The sequence below is a fragment of the Fukomys damarensis genome, unplaced genomic scaffold (genome assembly GCF_012274545.1).
Source record: "Fukomys damarensis isolate Sample0158 unplaced genomic scaffold, DMR_v1.0_HiC HiC_scaffold_1, whole genome shotgun sequence".
NCBI classification, from domain to species: Eukaryota; Metazoa; Chordata; class Mammalia; order Rodentia; family Bathyergidae; genus Fukomys; species Fukomys damarensis.
Window position 1 is genome coordinate 40,033,165 of NW_022900913.1, and position 27,822 is coordinate 40,060,986.

The window sequence follows — 27,822 nt, forward strand, 5'->3', positions numbered from 1 at the left end:
GCTATTTTCTGTAATTTAATGGAAAGTAGTTCAAAACTTTGCCATTTTTCTCTGTTCTGCAGCTTTATTTCTCACATAAGATTCATCATGCAATGTCTCTCTACCCTCATTTGAAGTTTAACACTTATCTAGCTTAGTTATCTGATCTTATTCTCAATGAGTCAAAAGTAAAACTAAAACCAAAACCAAAACCTAGATGTGTCTCAGTTGTCCTGTAAGCACAAAAGAATAAAAGATAAAAATTTTAAAAATGTATAGGACTGAGAGCTGAGAGTTTAAGGAATGAACTTGAATGTGGGGGGTGTGTGTGCCTTAATTCCTCATAAATTTTAACCACAGTCTTCTCCCCCAGCTTTGTTTTTGTAGCAGTTCATATGATAAGTGCACCTATCTTAACTGTTCTAAGTCCATTAGATCACTCTAGTTCACAAAAAGGAACCATTTGTCTATGTATTTTTCAAATGCCATTTCTGATTCCCATTTTTCTCTTTCCCTTGAAGTAAGGAAAGCAACACGTTTGCCAAGGATAACTGAGAATGTAAGAGCAATCCTTCCCTGGGCAGCTTGTACAGGCTGTGTGCTAAATGCAACTCCCAAACGGCCCCTATAAATAGCTACTCATTGTCAGCGTGTAAAAAGACAAGAGTGAGTGTGCGTGGTCTGATTCAGGCCTAATTAAGTGGCTTCATCTGGGCAGGGCTACAAATGAATAGCTTCTCTGACTGGGGATCCGGTCAGTAGGCAGCCGCAAGGGTTCCACTCTCACTGAAGGGAAGCTATTCGGAGCTGTTTTGGGCTCCGCTATGGCGCAAATCATTTTGAGGCACCTCATAGACACTCCAGTGCGTTACCAGGAGGAGTTTGAAGCTCGAGGTTTGGAAGACTGCAGGCTGGATCATGCTTTATATGCCCTGCCTGGGCCAAGCACTGTGGACCTGAGAAAAGCCAGAGCAGCGCCGCAATCTTCAGCAGACTCAGCAACCGCCAAGATGCCACCCGACGGAGGCAAATCCCGCTTTCAGATCCTGCTGGATGTGGTCCAGTTCCTCCCCGAAGATATCATCATTCAGACCTTTGAGGGCTGGCTGCTGATCAAAGCTCAGCACGGAACCAGAATGGACGAGCACGGTTTTATCTCTCGCAGCTTCACCCGGCAGTACAAACTGCCAGATGGCGTAGAAACCCAAGATTTGTCTGCCATCCTCTGTCACGATGGAATTTTGGTGGTGGAAGTAAAGGATCCACTTGGGACTAAGTGAAACCTTAGCGGTTCCTGTTCAAATGAGGAAGATGATAGCTCGGCCAGTGATACCACGGGAATATTTCTATTATCCATGTTTGAAATGACTTTTATGAAGATTAAAAATGTATACACAATTCCTGGTATGTTGAGGTTGTCTTTATTATTCTTATGCAGAAAAGCAAATTGTTAAGTGTATTTGTGCAGTAGGAGACTGTAGTTTGGTACCGGATAGCAGCTTTGTTGCTGTTGTTGTTGTTTTTTATGACTCAAAACAGTGCCAGAGGCTGTTTGTGAATCCACTGCAGAAGAGTCAAACTCACTTAAGGAATTCTTATCCATTCTATGAAAATTTTTCTGTATTATTTTAAAAAATCAGTTGTGACTCCCTTCACTTAATAAGCTTTTCTTTTTATTGTATTTTAACTAAAATGGAGCTTTGTAGAGTCTGGAAGTTTAAAAAAAGTCCTTGGAATAGGACCTGAAATCTATTTATGATTCACTATATTATTTTGAGATGTCAATCTTAAGTTTTTAAAAAGATGAAATATATACTTCATTTTTTTTCTAAGCTAGCTTGAATACTCTAGTTTTATATTTTTTAATCGTGTTTAGTTTGTGGGTACTTATAAAATATTAATAATATATATTAACCCAAATTAAGTTTAGGCAACTAAAAAAGTCAGTTACTGAATTCGCTGTTAATCTTTGCAATTTAGAATCAACTTACATTTTTAGATTTCAGATGATGGCAAAGTGTAACTCATTGGCTTTGTGTAATCCTGAGCTTTAAATAGCCCAGCGGCCAGTGGTGATGAGGATGCCTGAGCTTGCGCAGTGCGTTTGGATTTGCCCAGCACCTCTGACAGCGGGTGCTTATAATCTGCTGAACAGTTGCTTAGGCTCACGTTGACGCGTTGGTAAAGATTAAGACTTTGCTTTAGGAATACTTCCTTCAGCAGCTGGTCTGTGACATTCCGAAGCTTGGCTACCTCATTCTGTACATACCAAATATTTCTTTAGAGGAAGTAGCTGCTTTCCTTTCACCAGGCACCCTCAAGGGTAGAAAGTGAGCCCCACGACCGTGCTAAGAATAGAAAAGAACGCAGAGGGCGGAAGACGCCAGGGTGAAGGGAACGCAGACAGGGACAGTAACCCTGTGCTCCTCCACGTTTCTTTCCTAGTAGTTCATGTTAAAACAGGAAAGATGTGAAGCAAAGCAAAACAAAGTAACTTTAGTGAAGCAAAGTAACTTTAGATATAGAAAAATCTGAGAGGACTGTTTGTTTACTATTTAGTGAAACGGAAAGGATTGTGTAGTTATACATTTTTATACGAGATCTGTGCATCCAGCTCTAGGGTAAGAAATTTTGTTTGACAAAGTATCATGGGTGAGCTTTGCTGCATAACCCAGCTGACAGCAATCAATAGGATTTTAGATCTAAGTCATACATTAGATCTGGGATATCAGTTGTCCCTCTTTAAATTATTATTTCCCATTGGAATAGTGTGAAACAAATTAGTGCTTTGAGAAACAAACAACTCTCTCACTCCGACGCCCAACTCCTTTGGTCTTGATTTTCCTTCCTCCTTGATCTTGCCTCTGGGAAAGTTTAGGAAGTGAAATGCCTATCATGAGGAAGCACACATAGGAAATATTTTCTTTAAAAATTAAAATAAGCATTTCAGATTAGAATTTTTTCCTAAGGCAAAATTTAAAGGCATACACAACATTTTTATTTAGAAGATGTATCCAATACTAAAAAAAATCATTTATTCTACTGGCATAAGACAGCGACTTCTGATATCTAGTTCATCTTTTTTAACTACTTTTTACAAAATTAGGATTATATTTGCATGACATTTGTTCTCCTGCTTATACTGGTTTGTGTCTGTTTCCTTTTCTATCCCATTAATCCAAACCCATTCTCAGTGGTTCCTAGCCCACTTTCAGCCCAAGCAGGCTGACTCCCGCAGGCCATATTCCAGTTTCCAACTGGGTTCGGCCATTGAGAGGCACAGATTGGATACCACAGACTGGAAAGAGATTAGCGAGCAGGCGGGGAATGAGGTGCAGGGACTTCTTTCCCTACTCCCAACCTGCTGCCGATCGAGGCCCTGGAAAGGCCCATGTCTTGGACCCTCCCAAGGATCCCATTTTCACTGGGTGTTGATTGCAGAGCACCGTTTCTACCTTTTGTCCCTTTGGCAGAAAGGGTAGCATTCTGCTCTTTCTTGTCCCTTTGGCAGAAAGGGTAGCATTCTGCTCTTTCTTGTCCCTATACTCTCTCTTCTGCCCACTCTTTTGTGAATGGTCTCTTCCTTAGAGGATTATATTTTCCTTCCAGAACGCTGATGGCTTGACATTTTAAGAGATGAAAGAAACAAAATGAGTATTAGTTTCTTTTACTACCAAACACTGATTTGTAACGGTTTTCACTTGGCCGACATAGGTTAAACTATATTATCATCTAACCACTCTCCCACTCTAGGTCCCAACAGGAAACAGATAATGTTCTCAAACTGTAACAACACCTCTGGATTTATTTACAAGGAAATTAATTACAAAGGAAAGAGCAGAGTGTAGAGGAGCTGCAAAGGAAACTGCCATAAATAGAGAGCGGTAGTGTGCCTGTGTTGTGTCTCATTGGTCAAAGGGATAAGAGGAGGAAATAGTTCTCAGAAATCAAGAACAAAGCAGCAGGAACACCAGCTGTGAACTATATTTGAAGGACACAGCCAGCCTAAGGTGATCTTTCACAGGGAGGGAGGCAGAAGAATGAACACATTTTCTCTCTACACTCTGAAAAGGGCCCCCAACTAGGTGGGCCAAACTGGTGGCCAGAAGCATGTGACCCTGCTGATACAGTTCAACAGCCTCCCAGGTTACAGGGAACAATGGAGAAAAGCGGAGGTGACCCTGTGGGCCAAAGGACCAATATACAAAATGCTAATAAAATCTGTCCTGTTGTCATAGTTCTGTCTTAGAAAACCTTTTCTCCGAAGTAGAGCCTGAGACAGGATTGGAGAACTGATGCTTTATTTGAGAATCACAAATCACATGCGATGATGTGATAGTAGCTACCACATCACCATAAACTAAGAGACTCGGCACATCTCTTAGCAGGGCATTGGCTCAACACTTGGAGCTGCTCCATAGAGACTTCTCTTCCCCTGAAGAGAAGCCCATAGGAAAGTCTGGAGAGGGAATCTGTTCACCTGGCTCCCTATGACATTCCATTTCTCATTAGTCAAGTTTCCATTTACAGGAAATAGACAGTCTTGCACTTGGGTTTTATCATCCCACCCTTTAGTGGCTGTTCAGGAAACCAGATCCTCCAGGTGTGACATTTCATCCATGCTGGGAGGACAAGGGTGACTCAGCCTTGTGAGAGTTCCAGGAGGGGAGCTCAAGTTCAATTTGGACTCCTGCCACCCAATGAAGCTGGGTAAAGGTGCTGGCAAAGCTGGTCACAGTTTGGCAGGAAGGCAGGAGATACCTTCAGAAACTAGGCAGTGGGCAAGAAGGTACCCAGGGTTTGTATCCCAGAATTGCAGGGTACACCAGGTGAACTAGACAGCCTTGTAGAATCTATTGTATTTGCACCCTACCATGCCTTCAATTTTTATGGGCAATACTGTCACATAGAATTATCTATTTTTCAAATTTTAAATTCTACCTCTGTTATTTTGTGGAGATGAATGAATTGTTGGCTAACTCAATTTCTAAAGCAATTATTTTTCAGTATATAATATATAAACTGTAAATTAGTATACCAAACCAACATGTAATTCTTTCCAAATGATTATTTGATAGCCTCTAAAAAAGGAATAATCATTAGTAAAAAATGGATATTTGAGCCAGGCGCATGCCTGTAATCCCAGCACTTGGGAGGCTGAGGCAGGAGGATCGCTGTGAGTTCAAGACTAGCCGGGGCTACATAGTGAGTTCCGTCAGTCTCAAGTACATAGACCCTGTCTCAAAAAAACCAAAAAATCAAAAAACAAACAAAAAAGGATATTTGATAAGTTTGAGAAAATAATGGGATTTTTCTTTACATAATGTAGGACATTTATGCTTTGTAAAATAAGGTTTTTGACATGCTAAGTGACATTAACAGCAATTTTCAGAAAGTCACAATAATAGGGACAAATACTAAATTTGATCCACTGATTTTGTTGATCATTTGTTGATATATGATCACTTCATAGACTAACCGTACAGGATCCCACTACATATTTTTATGTATAGGACTTCAATATATGATGGTGGCAGCCAGGTGTGGTGGTACAGGCTTGCAAGCCCAGCATCCTGGGAGGCTGAGACAAAAGGATTACAAATTGGTGCCAAGCTTGGGAAACTTATCAACTTAGTAAGACCCTATTTGGAAAATAAAAATAAAATGGACTGCAGATACAGTGACATAGTTGTCCACCAGAGTTCCCATCAGCAACAATATAATTGCTCCTTTATAATCTGTCCTTTTTTTCTGATTATGTTTTAGTTCTTCCATTTATCCTTGATGTTCTGTGGTCTTGTTATGTCATTGCGGACCTGGACTTCTTTAAATTAATTTTATTGGTACATTTTAGGCATACAACATAATGACATTCATCACTGGGAAGATGTTTTTTGTTGTTGTTGACATTTAACTTTTAACTCTAATTTTTTTTTGTACCAGGGATTGAACTCAGGACCTTGTGCTTATGAGGCAGGCGGCAGAACCATTTAGCTACATCCCCAGCCCTTGGATTTCTTTATTCTGCTTAATATGGGGTCTGAAAAGCCCACTTTCCCCTCACCCCCTCAAGACTTGGACATAGGGCTGTTACTTCTTATGTTCTCCAGTAATCCTACATGGTCTTTGAGAACACTTCTTAGAGGAAAGCCACGTCTTCCTATGTCATATTTCTTGGCAAATTCCCCAATACTTTAGTTTCTGACCTCTTTTTTAAAAAAACTATGTCATACATACAGAACCATATAACCATGGTCAGACTTAAAAATTTTTTAAGCTGTTCATCTTATTATGTTTATGATGTCACACAGAATACATGAATCTGAGTAATTTAAAGAACAGATATTTCTTTTTCATGGTTTAAAGGCTGGGCTGTCCAAGATCGAGGCACTGGAACCTGGTGAAGGCCGTCTTACTGCATCCTTATGTTGTGGAAGGCAGAGGGCAAGAAATGAAAAACCTCTTCTGATAAGTTCTTTTATAAGAGCACCTAATCCCATTCATGAAGAAGGAGCCTACATGGCCTAATCCAGGGATGGTGAACCTTTTAAAGCTTTCAGTCCACTGTGGCACACGTGCCATGTGTTTGCCACCACTGGTCACTTCTTGAAAAGCTCACCTCTTAATACATCACAATGACAACACTTGAATTTTGAAGGGGGCTCATTCAAACCCTAACATTGTGTGAAATAAGGCACAGAGAAATACCAAGTCTCTCTTATACTATGTTACTGTGTTTATCCCATGTCTCATGTGCATTTTTCTTGTGACAATGCTTTTGACTGTTTTTTCTCTAACATGCTACTCTTATTTCTATTGTTTCATAATTTTTTATTCTTTTAAAATCACATAATCCCTTTATAGAACTCTTTGAGCATCCTAAACATAATTATTTTAAATGTTTTTATGAAATTGTCCAATATGTAAGTTTCATTTGGACAGAATTCAAGTTTCAAGTATGTATTTTCCTAATTTTCTTAGCATTAAATTCCTTGAAGAGCTTAGGAATTTTGGTTTTGAGTGAGCTGATAGTTGTTGTTCCCCTCGATTCCCTACTTAACTTCCTGTCTCTACAAGTTTTGTTATTGCCTTTGCCCGAGTCTTCACTTAGTGGTTGTAGAAACCCTGTCTCAAAGTCAGCTGTGAACATTGCAGAGTCAGTCATAAGCATGTGAGATTCAGTGACTTTTTCTTTCTTCTTAAAAAGCCTGTAGATGGTTTCAGCCTCTTTTCTTGGAAGAAGTATCTCCACGTACCACTGTTTCCAGTCTCTCACAGTGACCCTGATTTTTGTCCTCAAAATCTCCTGGTTTCCTTTACTATGCAAACTCAAACTCCTCTCTGCCACCTTGTATTTTTACTTTGGAAGTCAGCAGAAACACAGTGTGTTACTCAGCCTTCTCTTTCTATTATGAAATATGTGAGATAATCAATGTAAAAAGAGGAAAGATATTTTGGCTTACAGTTTTGGAAGTTTCAGCTCATGGTTGGCTGGCTATATTTCTTTTGGACTCATGGCAGAAGGCAGCACATCTTGGCAGGAGCACATGGTGGGGCAAATGGTTCACCTCTTGGCCAGGCATGAAAATAGAGGAAGAGAAAGTGACAGAGAAAACCCCCAATGATCTGAAACCTCCCACCAAGCCCTACCTCTTAAAGTTTCTACCACCTGAAAATAGTGTCATGGGCTGGGGACCAAACCTTTGGGACATTCAAGTAGCATGCAGTCAACTCACTTTCTGTTTTTGTTTTGCTCAGGTCCATAGAGATATTTATTTGTTTTTGGAAACTTTGTATTTTTATCTTTATCTCTGTTTTATATATACTTGTCTAATATTAAACCATCATTATATCATACTAGGTTCTAAATTTCCTTGTAAGACATAATATGTAGTAAAATGGGAAATAAAGGTCATATTTCTAGTAAGGAATACAATAAGTCAACTTTTGATGAAACTCTCCTCCCCCACTGCACATCATCTCCCAGCTGTAGTAGCTGTAGCTAAACGTAGTAGCTCTTTCTCTTTTCCTTTTCCCCTTCTTCACTTTCCTCTCCTTGAAGTACAGCACCACAGCTGCATTTAAGATACATAAACTTAATTTTTTCAGGAGTCATTTCAAACTGTTTTTCATTACTGGAGTAGATCTAGATAAAATAAAGCCTAATTTTTGTTTTCACACTTTTGCAATTTGAACAAAATATAACACATTTACAATAGAAATGCAAAAACACATTCAGAAACAAAAGCAGAAGCTCAAAAGGCCTTTGTAAATATTGATACAACTCTTGTTATTTCCAAATAAGGTGACGGGATGTAAAGATGGTCACAAGTTCTTAGACACCATCTTTTGATGAGAAGAGTGGTAATCTGCTGTCTCCTTGAAAGTGGATTGGCCAATGTTATATTTCATTTATTATTTATTTTTTGGGATTTTTTTTTGAGACAGAGTCTCACTATATAGTCCAAGTAAGTCTCAAACTCGTGCTGATTCTCCTGCCTCACCCTCCTGAATGCTGAAATTATAGGCATGCACTAATGCCTGGCTCTGTGCCAAAGAAGCGGCACCATGGAACTGCGTCTGTGTTAAGGGTGGGATGATGGTGCTGGAGATTGAATCTAGAGCTTTATGCATGCTAAACAGGTGCCATATAACTGAGGTACATCGCTGGCCTTACCATTTAACTTTTGAAGCCGAGTCTTAAGGAACTGAAACTTCCACTTTTACACTCTTTCAAACACTCCCTTCTTAGAACTTCACCATATGGAGAAACTCCCAGGAGATCCAAAATTCTCTGGTTGACAGCCTTAGCAAAGGTTCACCTAACACATGGTATCAGTGACAAGCTATATGGAATACCCATCCTTGACATTCCAGCTCAAATTAGCCTTGGGCAAGACTTCGTGGAACCCAGTTGAGCCCAGCTGACACAGGGAATCGTAAGAAAATGAATGGTTTTTGTTATTTCAAGCCACTAAGCTTTGGATGGTTTGTTGGGTGGTTTGTTCCCAATAAGATAATCAAAGAAAAAGGAAATTCTAGTTACCTGACATTGTGTTAAAGCAAAAGTATATGGCTAATTATTACAGTTTCTTGGTTTATCTTTGAAATAAAAAAAAACTTACTTTATATTATCTAGTAATACATATTGAGTACAAGTATTGGGAACTAATGAAAATTTGTACACATCTCTTAATTGAATCCACTCCAAAATATATCTGAATAAAAAAACTTTTTACATTTATTTTTCCCTAATTTTCAAAATTATTCATTCCTGATTATATTTTCTAGCAGAACTTTAAAATACTTGGAAGGTGCTCTAATACATGTAAAACTATCTTTTATTTTTCATTAAGTTTATTGGTACTTTTTAAGTATACAGTGCAATTACACTCATCATTGGGATCTTGTACCTTTATATGATGTATCTTCTTTCTTATTTTTTCCCATTCCCCTGCTTTCCCTTCACCCCTCCACCCTTCCCTATTTACAAAGACTTTGTTTCTATTTATCTTTTTCTCATATTTTTTCTTCTTCCCTTCTTTCCTTTCCCCTACCTTTCCCACTTCCCCTATTCCTTTAGCAGTTTTCTTCCTATTTTATATTATCAATTATACAATCTGAACCTTATTGGCACTTTTAATTTTTCACACCAGAGAAACTATTTGGTACACACGTGTCCTATTCATTTCACTTAAGAGCGTGGCCTCCATGTGCATATATTTAGCTATAAATTACTCTAATTTCTCATTTGTTATGGCTGAGTAGTACTGCATTTTATTAAAAAACCATATCTTCTTTATCCAGTCTCCAGTTGATGAGCTCTTGGGCTGTTTCAAGTTTTAGGTGTTATAAACTGTGCTGCTATAAAAGTGGGTGTTCATGTACCACTGTGGTATGATTCTTTTAATTCTTTTGGAAAGACACCCAGCAGAGGGATAGCTGGGTCAAATGGAATCTCTAATCCTACTTCTTTGAGATATCTTCATATTGATTTCCACAGTGGTTGCACCAGTCTATACTCCCACTAACAGTAGAGAAGGGTTCCTATCTCCCCACAACTCTGCCAGCATCTGTTATTGGTTGATTTCTTTATAGCAGTCATTCTTTCTGGAGTAAGGTGAAATTTCAGGGTTGCTTTCATCTGCATCTCTCAAATGATCAATGATGTACATTTTTTATATATTTATTTGCTACTTTTACTTGTTTGTCTGAGAAATATCTATTCATTTCAGATGCCCATTTTTGAATTGGGTCTTTATATTGGGGGGGGTCTCATTTTTTTGAGTTCTTTATATATTCTAGATAGTAGACCTTTGTCTGAGGAACAGCTGGCAAAAACTATTTCCCACATTGTAAATTATCTCTTAGCTCTGTTGGTGATTTCTGTTGCACTGCAGAAGCCTTTGAAGAGGATGAGGTCCCAGTTGTTGATTCTTTGTGCAAGTTCCTGTGCTACTGAGGATTTGTTCATAAAGTCTTTTCCTGTGCTAGTGTCTTCAAGAGTTCTACCTAACTTATCTTCCAGCAGGTTTAGTGTTTCTGTTTTAATATTCTTTTCTTTTTTTTTTTTTTTTTTTATTTTTTTTTTTTTTTTTTTTTTTTTTTTTTTTTGGTACTGGGGATTGAATTTGGGTCCTTGCACTTGCAAGGCAGGCCACCGAACCGCTGAGCTAAATCCCCGGCCCCTGGGGATTTCTGTTTTAATATTTAGATCTTTAATCCACTTGGATTTTAGCTTAGTGCGTGGTGAAAGATAGGGGACTAGTTTTAATCTTTGACAGGTTAAAATTCAGTTTTTCCAGCACCATTTATTGAAGAGGCTATCTTTCCTCCACTGAGGGTGGTTGGCTATTTTGTCAAAGAAGAGGTAGTTGAGAACATCTGGAGTTGTTTCTGCATATTCTAATTTATTCCACTGATCCTCAGGTCTGTGTCTTTGCCAGCACCATTCTGTTTTTATCACAGTGGCTTTGTAGTATAGTTTCGATTTGGGGATTGTGATACCCTTTGTCATAGCTCGGCTTTTGTTATTTTAGGTCTCTTCTGGATCCAAATGAGTTTTTGGATTGTTTTCCATATTTCTGGGAAATATACTGTTGAGATTTCAATTGGGATTGCAATGAATCTGTATAGAAGGTGAAACAATCTTATAATGCTACAGTCAAAAATACAATGCTAACCTAAGAACAATCCATGCAACAGAGTAGAAAACTCTAAGAGGATCCCATTATATTAGAGGTCAGCTTAATAATGGTAGCAGTTATACTAAATGAATATGTAATTTAATATATGAAATTGTATGCAAAATTCCAATTAAATTCTTAATTTCAGTGAGCATATTTCCATATTAGTAAGTTTATTTAGGACATGATTTTAATGCGAGTATAGTGTTCCATAATTATAGGATGCCATAAGTTATTGTACACAGAGAAGAATCAAAGAATAGTTTTGAAAATGTAAAAAATGATTATACTTCACAATATTAGAATCTTTCCCTTATATTTCATTGTAGAAATACAGGAAGCAAATTATTTTATAATCAGAAAAGAATCTGTAAACATAAGTTTAAAACATTCTATAAATGGAACACTTAATAAATGACTGTCATGGTGCCTTGAGATAAAGTGTGGGGCATTGTACATATATAGGGTGTCACAGTGTCACTGGAAAGTGGTTTTGTTCTTTTGAAGAACATATTCCATCTCTATTGGGTTACTCCAAAGTAGCCAGAATTTTCAGGACTATGTAGACAGACAGGGGTTTGAGTTCCTACTTTGCCACTTTCCAGTTTGTTTGTTCATTGTGGTTCTGGAGATTGATCCCAGGGCCTTCGTAGGATACACTGAGCTATATCCCAAGCCTTTTTTTCACTATTTTTGGGATAAGGTCTTCCTAAGTTACTATGTTGCCCATGCTAGGCTCCTCATCCTCCTGCCTCAGGCCCCCAGAATCCTGGGATTACAGGTGTGTGCCATGACACCCAGCTTCACTGTTTTATTTTTATAGGCCATTTGGTCATTTCTAAAATTCTCTGTTTCTATTATTTATTGAAACAAAGACTTAAAATTTTATATCACGTCATGCAATAGTATGCAGTATATCTTCAAAAGTGCACCAATGGCAAGATAAAAAGCTTTTTCATTGCAAGAAATGAATTACAGAACATTCTTCTTGACACAAAAGATAAAAAGTCACTTAGTAACACTAAATTTTTGGAGATAATATTCCCATCTAGAACATTTATTGTTAAAGAAATGACAAATTGAGCAAATTCATTAGTCTCTCCTACTTTTCAATCCAACTTAGTGACATACTCTCTTTTGTGGTTTTTAATGGGCACTGCAGAGACTAGGGAGAGCGGATCATGTGACCTCAGGCTGTGGCCAAATTCTGAATGACAGACAATAAACATTGCAAAACTAGGGAAGAGGAAGAGAGGGCCTACTTAATGCTTTGGAAAATTTTCTGGTTAAAACCATCAGCTGGAGCTCTTATTAAATATAGTTTGAAAATGAGAATCAAGACTTGTCATGTAGAGGTACAAGATCCCAACAATGAATGTAACTGTACTGTATCCCTAAAATGTACCAATAAACTCAATTAAAGCTGAAAATAAATAAATATAGTTTGAGAATCCCTAATCTGAAAAATTTAAATCTGAAATGCTCTACAATCTAAAGCTTTTTGAGTGTTGACATGATACTACAAGTGAAAAATTCTACACCTGACCTTACATGACAAATTGTAGTTAAAACCCAGGTGCATTTAAAAATACTTTATGCAATTACCTTCAGGCTATGTATATAAGACATAAATGAAACACAAATAACTTTCATATTTAGACTTGAATTCCATCCTCAAGATATTTCATTATGTATTTCAAATGGTTCAGAATCTGAAAAAAAAAAAAAAATCCAAAATCTGAAATGCTTCCAGTCTCAAGCACTAGAAATTACTGTCTAGAGATTTTTAGGCCCCTTCAGTAGAGATTTTGATTAGGGGTGGGGTGGGGAATGACTTGAGTCTGTATTTAAATGGTGTCTCCTGGGATGTTTATGACCAGACAAGTTAGGAAGTAATTCTCAATCAGAGATCACTGCTATGCCTAGTGCCTCCCAGCACTCTGTGCTTGGGAACCAGGGATGCTTAACATCCCACAGTGGTTGGGCCGACACAACAAAACACATTTTTAAAATGCTACTGTCCTGTTGAGAAAGGGGACGCTGAGGAACAGAAGAAGTTCATCTGCAGTGGGAGGTCCTTCCAGCGAGTGTGGGGAGGAATAATGGAAAGCAGGGTAATCAATGAAAGGAAACCCTGGAAGAGAACAGTCAATGGAAGGAAGCTCAAGCCTCAGGAACACGGGTTGTTAGTTCACTTCCCATGGCTCAGAGGGCTCCGAACTCAACAGAGGGCTCAGCCCCACTACTTTGGTGTTTAAGGGAGGCCCCAGATGCTGGCCTTGTCATGAAAGCTGCCATTGACACCCTCAATCTTCAGCCTGCGTAGAGAGAGTCACAGACCTGGGGGAGCCAGTCCACACTTCTGTGGAACCCAGGCCTGCCTTCATAAATATATGCAGAAACACTAGAATCTAAAAGAAGCTGTACTGAAAGACTAGAAGAGTATGACAATAAGGGGGAGGGGGAGACAGGTGTAAGAGAGGGTAACAGGATAGATACGATCAAAATATAAGCATTGAAACCCAATGTTTTGTAAAATTAATAGGCACTAATAATATAAGGAAAAGGACTAAAAGGAACCAATGAAATGCAACATTCTAACAACAGTGAAGATAATTTGAGGACAGAAAAGATTTTTGTTTTAATTTCTATTTTGTTTTCTCAGAGAGAATCAAGAGTGCGTTTAACCTGTAAAACAAGAACAGTTTGCTTTAAAAGGAATCCAGAAATAGAAAAGCGTTAGTGACATTTAAATAATTGCCAAAATACCATTTTGTTATTGCTGTTCTGTCTTGTGGAAACTATTTCATAAAAATGCACAGAAAATGTCTTCAAATGATATTCTTTGCCTTTGTAGAAGAGGTGCTAATTCAAGACACAGTAGCTTTTTCACAGGTTCAAGCCCTTTCTAGACAACTTAGCTGTGTACATTTTTGCAAATAAGAGGAAATAAGGGCACACAAAATCCACCCCCATCCAATACCTATATAGAAGTCATGGAACAAATATAAAACAAACTAAAATATGGCACAATTTGAGACACTTGATGGAATGTAAGAACAGGGAATTCATTTGACCTTGCTGCCATGAACACTGACCTTTAAAAACTTCAGTTAGTGGGGCAGCCTCAGGGTCATACAGAAGGACCATTTTCTGTTGATTCTCTTACAGGGCTGCTGAGGCAAAGTGGCCTTTCCAGGCTGATCATCAAAGCCCTAATGGCAGCAACATCGGTCAACAGCCTGGAGCCAGTGGAATTGGCAGGAGTTGCTTTTCTTTCTGGCCATTCTGCCCTGTCCCTCACATTGCTAGGACTGATTTACAGCAACAAAACGTATTCTCTTATAGTACTAAAGCTGGAAGTGCAAGAAGACTTGGTCATGCAGGTTCTTTGTGAGGGCTCTGAGGGAGAACCTGTTCCTTTCTTTTCTCCAGACTTCTGCTAATGGCATCCTTTGGCTTGTAGATATCAATGCTCCAACTTTTGCCTGTATCTCAACTTCACTGTTTTCATCAGCACGAATATGCTTTCTCTTCTTGTAAGAATATCAGTCATAGTGGATTAGGGGCTGTCTTAATTGGACATGACCTCACTTAGCTTGGTTATTTCTGCAAAGACTCCAGCATTTCCAATAAGGTCACATTCACAGGCACTGGGTTAGGACTTCCAACATCTCTGGGGAACACAGTTCATGACATGTAGTAGGAAGCCAGTTCTGTTTCTTAATAAAGGAACTGGTAAGCAATCTTTACTTCTAAGACCCCACTCATGTTGGAACTCTTCAGTAGCCTGATCTTACGCTTATATATCTTTAAAGATTTCTTCCTGATCAGGAAGACTATACTCAAGAAAGACAGGAAGACAACAACCCTCTAGGCCAAGATCTTTTCCTTTTCCTTCTCCCGCTCCCCTTCCTCTCCCCCCTCCTTCTTCCAATAATAGCTTTACTGAGAAATAATTCACAGACCATAATGTAACCATTAAAGTACGCAGTTTTAAAAAATAAATTTTAAAAAATTAAGTGTATAGTTTTTATGTGTATCTACTGAATTGTACACCACCACCATGATCAACTGTAGGACATTTTCTTCACCTCAGAGAGAAATCCTGTATCCAGTAACCATCACTTTCCATTATTTTTCAGCTTTCCTTCCCTCCACCCCTGGACCACCACCAATCTACTTTCGGAGGTTTTGGAGAAGACAGCTCTGTAAGTAATGGTGACAGTGCTCCATGTTTGTGGATCAGCTTACATTATTACAACGGGACTTTTGTCAAACACTGATGCTCCACAGCCCATGAGCCAGCTACACCACTCTGTGGTATTTTCCCATTGCCCAGGACTCAGGTTTTTGAAGGAGGATGTGTCCACTTCCTCAGTGCCCAGCTTGGCCCAGGATGCTCTCTGATGTATATTTCTGTAACCAGTCCCCCACACACACACTGCCATCCTAAGGGCCACAGTCCTTAGGTAGAGCAAATGGTTTTATATTTTTTCCCACTAATGAAGTGGTACCTTTTCTCATTTAAATGTTTCTTCTTATATTTTCTCCTCCCAAACATGCCAACTTACCCTAGCAGCACTAACTACAGGACAAAGAAGATCAAATAGTGTGCTCCTTAATGAAAAACCAGGCCAAAGGGAAAGAAAACAAAATATTGAGAATAGGGCAATTATTGCATAATAATTTAATGGAATTGTAGATATTATTTACACACCTCATTAACAATAGGTTGTTCACTCTAGTACTTTAACAAAATTACAGCTGTTGTAAGGAACCAGAGTAAATACAAGCTGAACTGGTAATTTTTCAGATGATAGCATTACTCAGAGAGAAAAGACTACTTCCTCTTTCTTCCCCCCAAGCATTATATGATGCTGTGTTTTATATATCACACCAAGAAAAAGATGGACTGTACCTTCCAAAAGTGACACTGTGAAAGAAAAGAAATAACCATACATAGAAGGATATATTTTCACAGGTCTTTTTCTTTATTCACTGCTTATCAACATGACATGTATAGTTCTTCTGTTTATGTTTTTATTATTCTAGGATTGTTCTTGGATATGTTTAAGTAGATCTCTAAGGTTTCATTTGCCCAGGATTCTGTCTTATTTTTTTATATTCCTTCTTGTATTTTCCTCTTCTTCAAATCCTCCTTCCCTGTCTTATGTTTTGCCAAACTGTTTTCCTTCCTTTCATTTTTTTTCTCTAGTATTTACTCTCTCTTTCTCTGTCCTGGAATCTTTAGACCCTCATTTTTTCTAGATACATGGTATAAGGTGATTAACCACCCTGGTACACTAAAACCCCTCATTCCCACGCCAACTAGGATAGCTGATGACTTAACAAATGACCTTGAGAAATAACACATTGACATTGAATTGGAGTAGTACAGGAGAAACTGGAATCAGTAGCATCCTACTATTGCTGATGCTTTTAATTAGTAATTTAATTTTTAGAAGAGAATGAAAATATAAATAAAGCAAACAGGGGTCATAATCAATTACTAGCAAAATTCTAATTGTCTAAAGAAGCAGAGAACCCAAGTATGTGAGTAAAGAGACTGAAAAATAAGTGCAAAGGTCTGGGTTGGTTGTTAGAGCTATAGGCTATAGAGCTGTGTACAACCTAAACTACTGTATCCCCCACCTCAGAAGCTATAGGAAATACTTTACCCTGAGGAATTTGAGTAAAAGACGAGTGTATGGAAATCGTGTCTATTCCGGAGTAATTGATAACAGGCTCTTCCTGCTCCAGGGAGGCATTGTTGAAGCATCGCAGCAGTTTGAGTTACAGGCTGGGGAATTCCCACTGTGGAGCTGAATGGAGACCGACCAGGGCCCAGCTGAGTCCCACATGTCTTTCTACGGCTCTCAACTTGTGTTCTTGCCAAGAGATAGCTAGAAAAGTAAAGGGCTATAACCCTTAATCAAGAATACAAGCTCAGGGCTGGGGATTTAGCTCAGCGGTTCGTTGTCCTGCCTTGCAAGTGCAAGGACCTGAGTTCAATCCCTGATACCAAAAAAAGAATACAAACTCAGCCGGGTGTGGTGGCACATGCCTGTAATCCCAGCACTTGGGAAACTGAGGCAGGAGGATTGCTGTGAGTTCGAGACCAGCCTGGGCTACACAGTGAGTTCCAGGTCAGTCTCAACTACATAGTGAGGCCCTGTCTCAAAAAAATTAAAAATAAAAATAAAGAATATAAGCCCCACCACCTCTTTCATTTTATCATTAAAAGGGCCATTTTTTTGTTTTCTGAATGTCTTTGAACATTTCAATATCCTTCATAAAAGATTATGCTATAAAACTCTATAACTAATCTTCTGCTAAAATAGCAACAGATGAGTTAAAATATTTTATATGTGGAAGTCACACAGAGAATGGGTCAGCTGACCTTTACTTTCCCTGTGAGAGGATTCCTTTTTCCAAATAACTATTTGACATTTTAAGAACATTCTGAATACCTGAAAAATTCTTCCAAATTCATTCGTTCTAGTGAAACTCATAGAACCACAATATTATTAACAGTCGAAGGGAGTAGAATTCAAGACCCTCATAAGAAGATATGTGGAAAGTCAGACTAAGTTATTCTTCCTTGCTTTCATTTAATAAACCTCTAATTGATCATTTACTGTGTCCTGAGCACTCTGCTTGATGCCATAGATAAAATAGTGCAAACAATGCAATTTTTGACTAGCAGGTACTTCTGTTATGGTTTTATGTACACAAAGAGCTGTAATAAGAGTTATAAGTACTATTATACAATATAATATTCAGGCCATAACATAGATATATAGCAGGGCGTGGTTAATTCTACCTGAGTTAGCACAACTGTGGTCTCTTCAGTGATATAGCTTTGCACTGTAAGGTCTGAGACTGGGATTGCTTTAATCATGTTTACCTACTGCCTTGCATATAGTAGGTGCTCAGTGAGTAATTTTTAACGAGTAAAGGTGCCACAGAGCATGGTTGATGTGAAGTAACTCAGTGTGAATAGTTCAGCCCAGGAGTCTAGGTCCTGCGTGATCAGACCCTAACTGCTTCACCAAGTTCATCCTTTAAGCACTGTTTCCCTTTTGTCATGCTGAAGAGGTAGGGTTTTATCTTCATGGAATGAGAATCCATGGGAGAGCTGCAAATAAGGCCATGACATAGTCATCTTTGCATTTTAGAAAGATAACTCTGGCTGCAATGTTAAGGATGGCAATTCCACTGCCAGAAAGATCATGCGGATTAGTAGTGTTTAGGCAGGAGAATGCACATGAGAATCACCTGGTGATTGTCGGGGGTCCACTCCAGACCATTTAAATTAGAATTTCCAGAGATGAGTCAAAGCACCAGCAGTTTCTAAATTTCCCAGATGACTGCCACGAGAAACAAAGGTTGAGTGTCACTAGCATGAGCTAGTTGCCAAATGGAAAAGGGGGTTAGATGTAGGGGCTGAGAGTGGCAGATGAACAAGCCTAACTCACAGAGCAGGGGCAGGGAAGAAAGGGGGAATTTGATTACTCACAGGACCTGGTTAGTCACTGAAGTTGGGAAAAAAGGCAACTAATTTTCCTGATTTTTCAGAAGCTCCTTTATCCCAGGAGTGCTGGTCACCATATAGGAAGTATAATGACTCCCTTCACCAACATAGGCAATATCTGATCAAAGTATGGTTGAGAAAAGGTGACTCCTTTAAAACATGTTAACAGCTGCTAAGCATCGGTAACAAATGCCAACTTACAGCTCACTGCTGAGGAGCAAATGAATTAAGTCACCTCACATTCTTTAAATTCCTAGAACCACAGCTGTGGGGGCCAGCTACCCTCTGGAACCAGACTTAAGAGAAATCAGGAAGCAGCACCAGCCCACCACCTGACACTCCATTATAAAATGAAGTTGAAAGGCCAAGGCTGTTGCCTTTTGCAGAAGTAGGATGCTCATGCAGGATTATTAATTCCCCAGAACAAGGGCAGAGGCTGGGTCTGGTTTGCCTCCTATTCTCAAGGTTAAGGAAAAGAGCTGTTATAAGAATTACTCATGCTTTGTGGTTATCTAACATGCCACTTCCCGTGAAGATAGTTTTGGGTGTTGTCCAGTCTCTGTAGTACTAGAGTAAGGGAAAAGTACCATGGGAAGAGATGGCATGATGAAGGACTGCCAGGGGAAGCAGGGGTCAAGACGGTCCCCATATAAATTGTGCTTTCCAAGGGGTTTGCAAGATGGAGACCACATAAATCTGAAGTCCTAGGCGTTGGCTGTGGTGAGTAGGTCATAGCTGAAATTTTGCCCTTGTCTGGGAATGCTGCACATTAGGCAAAAAAGGGAGGTACGTCTGAGGAGTTAGTTAGAAGGCTGGGCTTGTAGTTGAGAATAAATCTCTCTTAAAAGGAACTTGCAGCACCTAGATTTCTGCTTAGGAGCAAAGCCCTTATCAGATGACAGTTCACCTCCAACAAGGTGCTGAGTCTCACCAGGGCACTCTTTCATTTCCCCCCCTCCTTAGCCATTACCAGCGGAGGATATGATCAGAAGATCAGAAGGTGTGTGTGTATGTGTGTGTGTGTTTCTATACCAGAGCACACCCCATTCTGCTGGAATGGTGAAAAAAAAAAAAAGGAGAGAGGAATAAAGAAAGAAGTATGAAGTAGATATGTAGCTAAACCTTTTTTAAAAATCACTAAATCTTAAGGATAGGAAGTCATTGTGTTTTTAACAGCTTGCACACATCTTTTTAAACTAACCCCTATCTGCCTAGTTGGTTATTTACTCAGTTGCCTATCTTGGCCTGAGAGTCTGCTTTGTCACATTTTTGGATTTTTTTTTTCCTGGTACCAGGAATCAAACTCAGGACCTTACTCTTGCCAGGCAGGCACAGTGCCACCTAACTAAATCCTTAGCCCTTGCTTTGTCACATTTTAGTACTATTGCCCAATTTAGTACCTAAGTATTCAACTCTAACTGCTTCTTTGGGTCTTTCATTTCTGTTTTTTGTTTGTTTGTTTGTTTGTTTTGTTTTTTTGAGACAGGGTCTCACTATGTAGTTGAGACTGACCTGGAACTCACTATGTAGCCCAGGCTGATCTCGAACTCATAGCGATCCTCCTGCCTCAGCCTCCCGAGTGCTGGGATTACAGGCGTGTGCCACCACGCCCGGCTGGGTCTTTCATTTCTTAGTAGGGTGCCCATGCTGTGTAAAACTCATATTGCTTTTGTGTGCTTTTCTTCTGTTGATCCGCCTTATGTTGATTTAACTCTCGGGCCCAATTGAAAAACTCTTTAGAGGCTACAGGTAAAATTTTACGTCCTCCCCTCACTTCTGATAATTGAATTTGAGGCTTTAACAATTCAAGGTCAAGAAGAGAAGTCTGAGACCTTGGAAAGCCAGTAAACACAAAACCATAGTTCTGCCTGTCATGTGTGTTGTGTGGGAGTTTACTTCTTGTACTGATATGGTGATAGAACTGCTCTACACAATGGACAATGTTCTACTGTCAGAGTTTTGAAATTCTTGTTTGTTTTTGCTTTTGTAGAAGCTTTTCAATTAATAGAAATAACTAGTTTATTGGTCGTTAGAATTATTGATTACTAATTATAAAGATAAATCTATCTTAATAGGCTATTTGGGGGATCAAATGATGCTCCAAGATCCAAGAGGAAGACTGGGAACTAAAATACCTAATGCCAATCAAAGATATTTCTGGACTGAAAATGCCTCATGGCTAATTCAATAAAAACAAGTCTATAAAATATGTGTGAAATGCACAAAGTTCTCATGTTCTTCCTGCCCCCTGATTATTTTATTTTTTAGCTCTATGCCTTCACTTTCACCACCTTAATGAAAAAAATGGCTTGAAAGGCCAAAGCTACAGACAGCTATACCTTTTAATCTTATATACAAAACTTTCACTGATAGGCAGTGTATTTTTTATTCATACCCTTGAAAATTACTGTTTAATTTAATTAGTTTTGTTTTGGAGTAGAATGTGTTTCATGTATAGTGAATCTGAATGCCTTATTTTTAAACATGTAATTAGTACAGTGAGGATTGGAATTTTATTTTTCTGTCATATATGTAAATATCAAGAGCTAATAAACAGCCCTATGCCAGGGACAAAATGGAATATAATGAATAATTCTAAGCTCATGATAGTCATAGTGAACAGGTTCAGATTTAGATCAATATTAGAACTGATACTAGTATTGATGATATACAGTTTATCCCTGAACAACTTCAATGAAACCATTAGTGTGTGGGATAAATGAAGTGCACATCACTGCCAAATACAATCTTATTTGTGGAAAGATGGGAAGTCATTATAACACAATTTTGTTCCAGAAATATTATTAAGACCCTAGAAAGTACATGTAAAACAGCTGCATTCCTAGGCATATTCTCCTATATCTTGATCACACAAGAAAAGTTGGTTGATGAAGATCTAAGGCTGAAACACAACTCCCTCATTTTTTTTTAAGAAAAGGTTGCACTTTCTTTTCTTTTTTTTTTTTTTTAATTTTTATTTTTTATTTAATTTTATTTTTTTTGGTACCGGGGATTGAACTCAGGTCCTTGCACTTGCAAGGCAGGTGGTGGAACCACTGAGCCAAAGACAGCCTGAAGCTGTCTTCTTCTATCTGGCTCCTTAAATGATCCCACTAATTATATGCAAGTAAAAAGGGTGGGACAAATTAGAATTAGAGGAATTTCAAACAAAGTTTCTAGCATATTTAGATAGCTGTTTTGCTAGAATCTATTAACAGATATCAGATTTGTTGCAATTATTTATCTTTGGCTCCCTTTAAGCTCCCGTCATCAAAGTAAACTGTCCAATGTCCTACCTAGTGGAATAAATTCCTCTGAGCCTCTGCTTGGATCAGTAAATCCACTAGTGCCATGATTGGAAATCTCCCTTTCTCATATATCTATCCTGACCTAGGTTCACAGCCTGAATTTATCTTTGTTGGCCAGTTGTGTGATGTTGAGGAAGTTGTATGATTTTTCTGAGCTTTAATTTCTCACCCGTAAAATGAAAGTAATGTAGAATTCAGAGATAATTACACATAAAACAAAAGAGAGCACTAACCGATCATAGGCCCTGAATCAGTAGTAGGCTCAAATAGAGTGGATCAATGAGCTTGATCTAAAACTACTTTCTACTTTAGATTTCATGATAATGAGCCTGAAAGAGAACATAACTGCCATTCAGGCCCCAGGGATCTGACAAATGCTTAGAGAAAAGAACCCACTCGAGGTTTGGTTATTATAGTTATAAAACAAGACAGTGCCCTCTAATGGTAAACATACAAAATAACAAAAGGTCTTTTTTTTTTTTCCTTACTACTTAGGCTTGAGACTGTAATTGATCACAGAAATTAGATATAAGGTTATGAGATCAGATATAATATTTGGACATCATTTTAACCATCATGATTTTAAAAGAACATATAAAGGAAAATCTTATTCTTCAAATGTACAAAAAGTTCAGTTTAATCACACAAGCAACAAAAGAAACCAAAAACTTTTTTTGGGGGGGTCAATCAGATGTGAGCCACTTTTATTTGTTTCTGCAAAAATGATGAAGTATTACATTAAAAATTATTTCAGTAGAACTGTAAGTTGAGTGGACAGACTTGTTACATTTGCATGCAGTAATAGTTGCTTATTTCACAGATTTTCTGATTGTCTCTGATGCTTTGCTTGAAAGGAAACTTGCGAGAGGACCTGCTCTAATGAGTCTCTCTAAGCACTTAGCTGTTACTTACAGAACTTCCCTTAAGTGTACATCAACAGGGCTGGTTCTCATTCAGCTTCTGCTCTCACGGCCTCCTTTCTGCCAACAGTGCTGCCCTTGAAATTTAAGCAGGGCAGTATAAAGACGGCTAAAAACATGAACTCTGGCTGCTCACACAGCCAGACTGTGTGAGCTTTGTGCCTCAGATTCCTCATGTGTAAATCAGCAGTGCTATTTTCAGCTACTTCAGAGGATTTTTCTAAGGATAGATTAAGCTAACACAGTATATGGAGGGTTATTAGAACAGGGCCGGAATTATTATTGAGCATCTGCTTTGTGACTATAGCCTTCCAGGCATTATAGAGAATGCATTAGAAGTTTAAAATTTGGACTATATGCCCACGAGGAGTTTATAGTTTACATGGGCAAGTCTTACTAGAGCAATGGGCCTTTCTCCCATGTATTGGCTTGTAAGAGGAAGGAATTTCTTAAACTTTCCTCTGGCTTTTATGTCCCTGTTCAGTTCTTCTAAGAGCAATAAGATGCCTTACATGAAGTGCAGTCACCTTAGATACAATCCCACAGGGAAAAGGAGATGAGTTTTTCTATGCAGCTATTACATCATTAAGCTCTCACTCTAAAATACAACCTAAAAATTAGTTGTGTCAATACTAAAGGTGACAATTTAATTTCCACTCACTATTTGTTATATTTCTCTATCTTTCTAGAATTCAGCCTGAGAAGTAGAGAGCTATTTATGGAGGAGACCTTTAGAGACCTCACAGAATACACTGACCCATAAATGTAACTCAGTGCTAAATTTTATGACATGAACATAACACACAAAAGTTTCTAGAAATGAGGGTCTCATGTAGGCTGAAGCTACATAAAAGATTGAACAGAAGTGAGGATTAAGCTGGATCTTAAAGAAAGGAGTAGGATTTGTTTGAGGGGAGGGAGGAAAAAAGAGCCCCTCCACAGAGTGACTTCTAGTAGTAACTCTGTGAATCTACATTAAGACTCATAGTAGTTTGGGCTTCTGTACAATTAAAATAAAATATAAAATACTGACCAGAATAAATGTCATTCTTGTTTGATGACCTGTGATGATAAAGATATGGTCGGCAGAGAAATATAGTGACACAGTTCCTCATTTCCTAGTTTTCTAATCACATGTAACCTAATTGTCAGGAATGTTCTTTACATCTAACGAGTCACTTTTTACAATAACCCCATGACATAGATGTTACTTCCCCTAATGGACTGCTGAAGACACCAGAACAAGGAAAGCGGTCATTTTCCAAGCATCACACAGCGGTAAGAAGCAGAACTGGGATTTGAACCCAGGCAGTGTGACCCCTGAGCCCCTCATCTCACATCATTATGCCCTGTGACCTTTCGGTCCAAGGGAAGGGTTGGGTGGCCTTCCTTTGTGAAAGAGAGAGCCTGAGCCAAGTGGAGGGATGTTGGAGGCTGCCAAGGAAGCCTGGGAGCTGAGTGGGCTGCTGCTGAAGAGTTTAGAAGTCTAGGCATAGGAGTTGGGATGTGGTAATATAAAGAAATTTCAAATAACTCATTGTATTATTTCTAAGAAGATTCCACAAGTTTCACATCCATAGATGGGACAATGTGTAAACATGAGGAGATGGTAAAGCAAAAACAGAACTTGATCTTCTACATGTTGGTTTCAGCACTGATAGGAGGGAGCAGAGTGGAATGTGGAAATGTAGTCTTTCATCCTTTTCCCGTGAACCTGCCTGCAACACAAGCAAGTCTGGAGATAAGAATTTGAGATTTCCTCTATATTTTAAAGCTGAAGCTACAAAATGTAAAACTCCTTGAAAAAAATGTTGAAGGCAAAAGAGAAATACCACCAGAGGTGGAAATAAGCCCAGTGCTGTAGAACTCAACTGATCTGCACAATTTCAGAAGTTTCCATTCAGCTACTTCAAAGAGGTGGTAGAAGATGAAAACTCAGATGAAGCCAGAAATTTAACAGTGAACTTAAAAGTACTGAAAAGGGAAATGAAACTTTTAAACAAGGTGAAGAAAGGAATGTCTGGTTAGGATTTTGCCCCTCACTGTTCTCTGCCCTCCCAGAGAATAGGGCCTCTTTGAAGTTGGCTAGGACGGTGGAAAGGAGGTAAGGGGTATGAGGAACACAGGCCTCGGGTTGCAAAACTGGAAGTAACTTCACTGCAACCGGCTTGCCTCCTTGGCACCACATCTAGCTCTCTCCTTGGCTTCCTTCCCTGCCAATCTCCTGATCCTTTGATAGTCACTTTGCTATCAAGTAGACATGTCAGAGGAGGGTCAAGTCTCAGCTCCGTCACCTGTTTAGTTGCACCCTTAAGATAGGCCTTCCCCCATGCCTACCCCATGTCCTTCTCAGCCCCTGCCCTACCCTAGCTTACATTTTCCAGCAATGATCACATGGCCCATCCTCTCTGCCCCTTTTGCTTGTGCAAGCCACTATCTACAATCTTCAAATTACTTTTAAAAAATATCCTGGCCTGGAGACACCATTGCTTTGTGTACTACCAGACCCTCTACTCACTTCTGAAGTGGGTGGGCACTAGGAGGGTGACTCCCATGAGTCGTGCCCTGATATAATCCCTCCCCTTGAATGCTAGAAGAACCTAGGACTTGCTTCTAAGACCCCCCAAATCAGCAAACGTAATGGGATGTCACTGAGTAGACCATATTTTGCTATACAAGACTCTACCTTGATCCCCTGGAGAAAAAGACTTCCTCGTTGACTGAAGAGGTAAACTGACATGTTGTGAAAGGGTTACATGGCAAGTAGCTTCCAGGAAGTGACAGCGGCCCCAGCCAGCAAGAAAACAGACCTCAAGGGAATAAATTCTGCCAACAACTTCAAGATTTTGGGAACAGAAGTGGATTTCCTCACAGTCAATCCTACAGATGAGTACACAGCCCAATAGATGCACTCACTGCAGTCCTTCAAGGCCTCAAGTGGGAGAAGCAGCTAAGCCAGGCCTGGTTTCCTCCCACTGTGAGAAACTCTGAGATCACAGATGGGTGTTTTGAGAGCTACAAACTTTGAAGTAAAATGTTACACAACAGTAGATAACTAAGGAATGCAGGCATAATAGATGCAATTTTTGAGAGGTTTGGCAATAAAAAGAAATCAAGAATAGAGAGCAGACTTTTCAAATATTTTTCAAAATAAGAAGACTGAACCGAATGTCCCAACCCTTGTTACAATACGTATAAAATCTTCCCCATGTGGATACCATGACTATGCTTTTGAGATGATGTTTCCATAAGGCAGATTCCCATGAGAAAAACAGAAGTCATTATACTGAGGGTGATGAAATGCACTTATTGTGTTATCTGGGTGACGGGAAAAAAATGAAATGTCAGAGGATGGTGAGGTGACCCAGAGGTCAAGAGCCACTTCTCTGATCTGAAAGATAAAATTCTGGGACCAGAATTTAGAAGCCTGTTTCCCTCAGGTGAAAGCTGGATGAGGAAGAGATGCCATTGCTGCTGAAGCATGGCTTTCCACCCACTCCACAATCCCCTACATCCCCCCACCGAATCTTCCACTGGCTAAACCCCACTGGACACGAAGGCTGGACAGGAAAGCCTCAGAAATGCAGTCAAGAGCAGTGAGTCTCTGCTACAGCTGAACTGTGTTCCCTCTAAATTAATATTAGAGCCTTAACCCCTTGTTGCTCAGGGTATGATTGATTGTATTTGGAGACCACTGCTATGGTCTAATCCCCATTGTACAGCATATAATGGTATTGGGAGGTGGGACTTAGAGAATGTGATCAGGTCACATGGGTAGCAGCCTCACAAATGGGATTAAAGTCTCTCTTAAAGGAGGCCTTGGAGAGTTGACTTAGCCCTTTCACACTGTGAAGACATAGCAGGACCACACCATCTATGAGCCAGGAACCAGGCCCTTGACAGACAAGAAACTTGATAAGTGCCTTGGTCTTGGACTTCTCAGCCTGCAGAACTGTGAAGAATATATGTTATGTATAAGCTATGCAGTTTATGGTATTTTATGATAGCACCCTGAACATTCTAAGACATAGGCAGCCTGTCAGGAGGTGACAAGTTAGAGGGAGGCTGTCAGGACAGGACCTACTCCAATCTGAGTGCTTCCCTTATACAAAGGGAAAATTTGGGTGCAAAGAGAGACAACAGTCACACATACACAGGAGACGAGGCTGTGAGGACCCAGCAAAAAGGTGACCATCTGCAGGCCAAGGACAGAGGCCTCATCAAAAATCAGCTCTGCTGACACAGGTTTTAGGGGGAAAGAGAAGTTTGACTCTCAATAAGATCATCTCAAGGTACATGCCTTCACTACTACACTTTCATGAAGAAGAAAAGATTCTATGTGATCCCAACCTTAGTACCTGAAATTCTTGTTCAAATACAACTCGGATTCTCAGTGACAGAGTTGGGCTCATTGAATAATATCCCCAAATAGGCCATCCAGGCTTCTAAATTGACAGCCACTGGAAAGCAGCAAATGCAAGGGGAGGCCTTCTCGGAAGCTGTGCTGTCTGCCTCCAGACCAGATTGGCCAAAGAGGATCACTGTTGCCTTCACAGCTTTTACTGAGGCAGCTTATTAACCAAGGCAGATTAAACTCATCACAGCAAAAGAAACTGAAAAGCAAATATCATACCCAGAGCTCAGAAGAAACTTTTCTCAGGCTCCTGAGTATTCTCCAGACTCGTTCTCTTTCTTAAAAATCACTACATCTCTAAAATTGCATGTAGCCCCCTCTACCCACCTTCCTTTTCCCTATGTAGAGGATATCAAACTTCAACCATCTAGATCCTCCTTGAGTTTCATATTTTGTATTGCTCCCATGAAAATATGAATGTTAGTAAATTTGTTTGTTTTGTTTTTTGAAACAGTGATCTCATTATGTTGCCCAGGCT

At 39.3% G+C, this 27,822-nt stretch overlaps 1 protein-coding gene across 1 annotated transcript; it reads left to right on the forward strand.

The window, feature by feature from the left end:
- Positions 1-646: 646 nt before the first annotated feature.
- Hspb3 (heat shock protein family B (small) member 3) lies at positions 647-27,822 on the forward strand. Its single transcript, XM_010626859.3, has 4 exons — positions 647-1,383; positions 15,311-15,376; positions 24,135-24,208; positions 27,799-27,822. Exon 1 carries the CDS (start codon positions 804-806, stop codon positions 1,257-1,259), a length of 456 nt encoding a protein of 151 aa, XP_010625161.1. The 5' UTR covers positions 647-803; the 3' UTR covers positions 1,260-1,383; positions 15,311-15,376; positions 24,135-24,208; positions 27,799-27,822.

Bases quoted from the DNA above. Each gene is read 5' to 3' on its own strand.
- Hspb3 (XM_010626859.3), top strand. From the start codon at position 804: ATGGCGCAAATCATTTTGAGGCACCTCATAGACACTCCAGTGCGTTAC.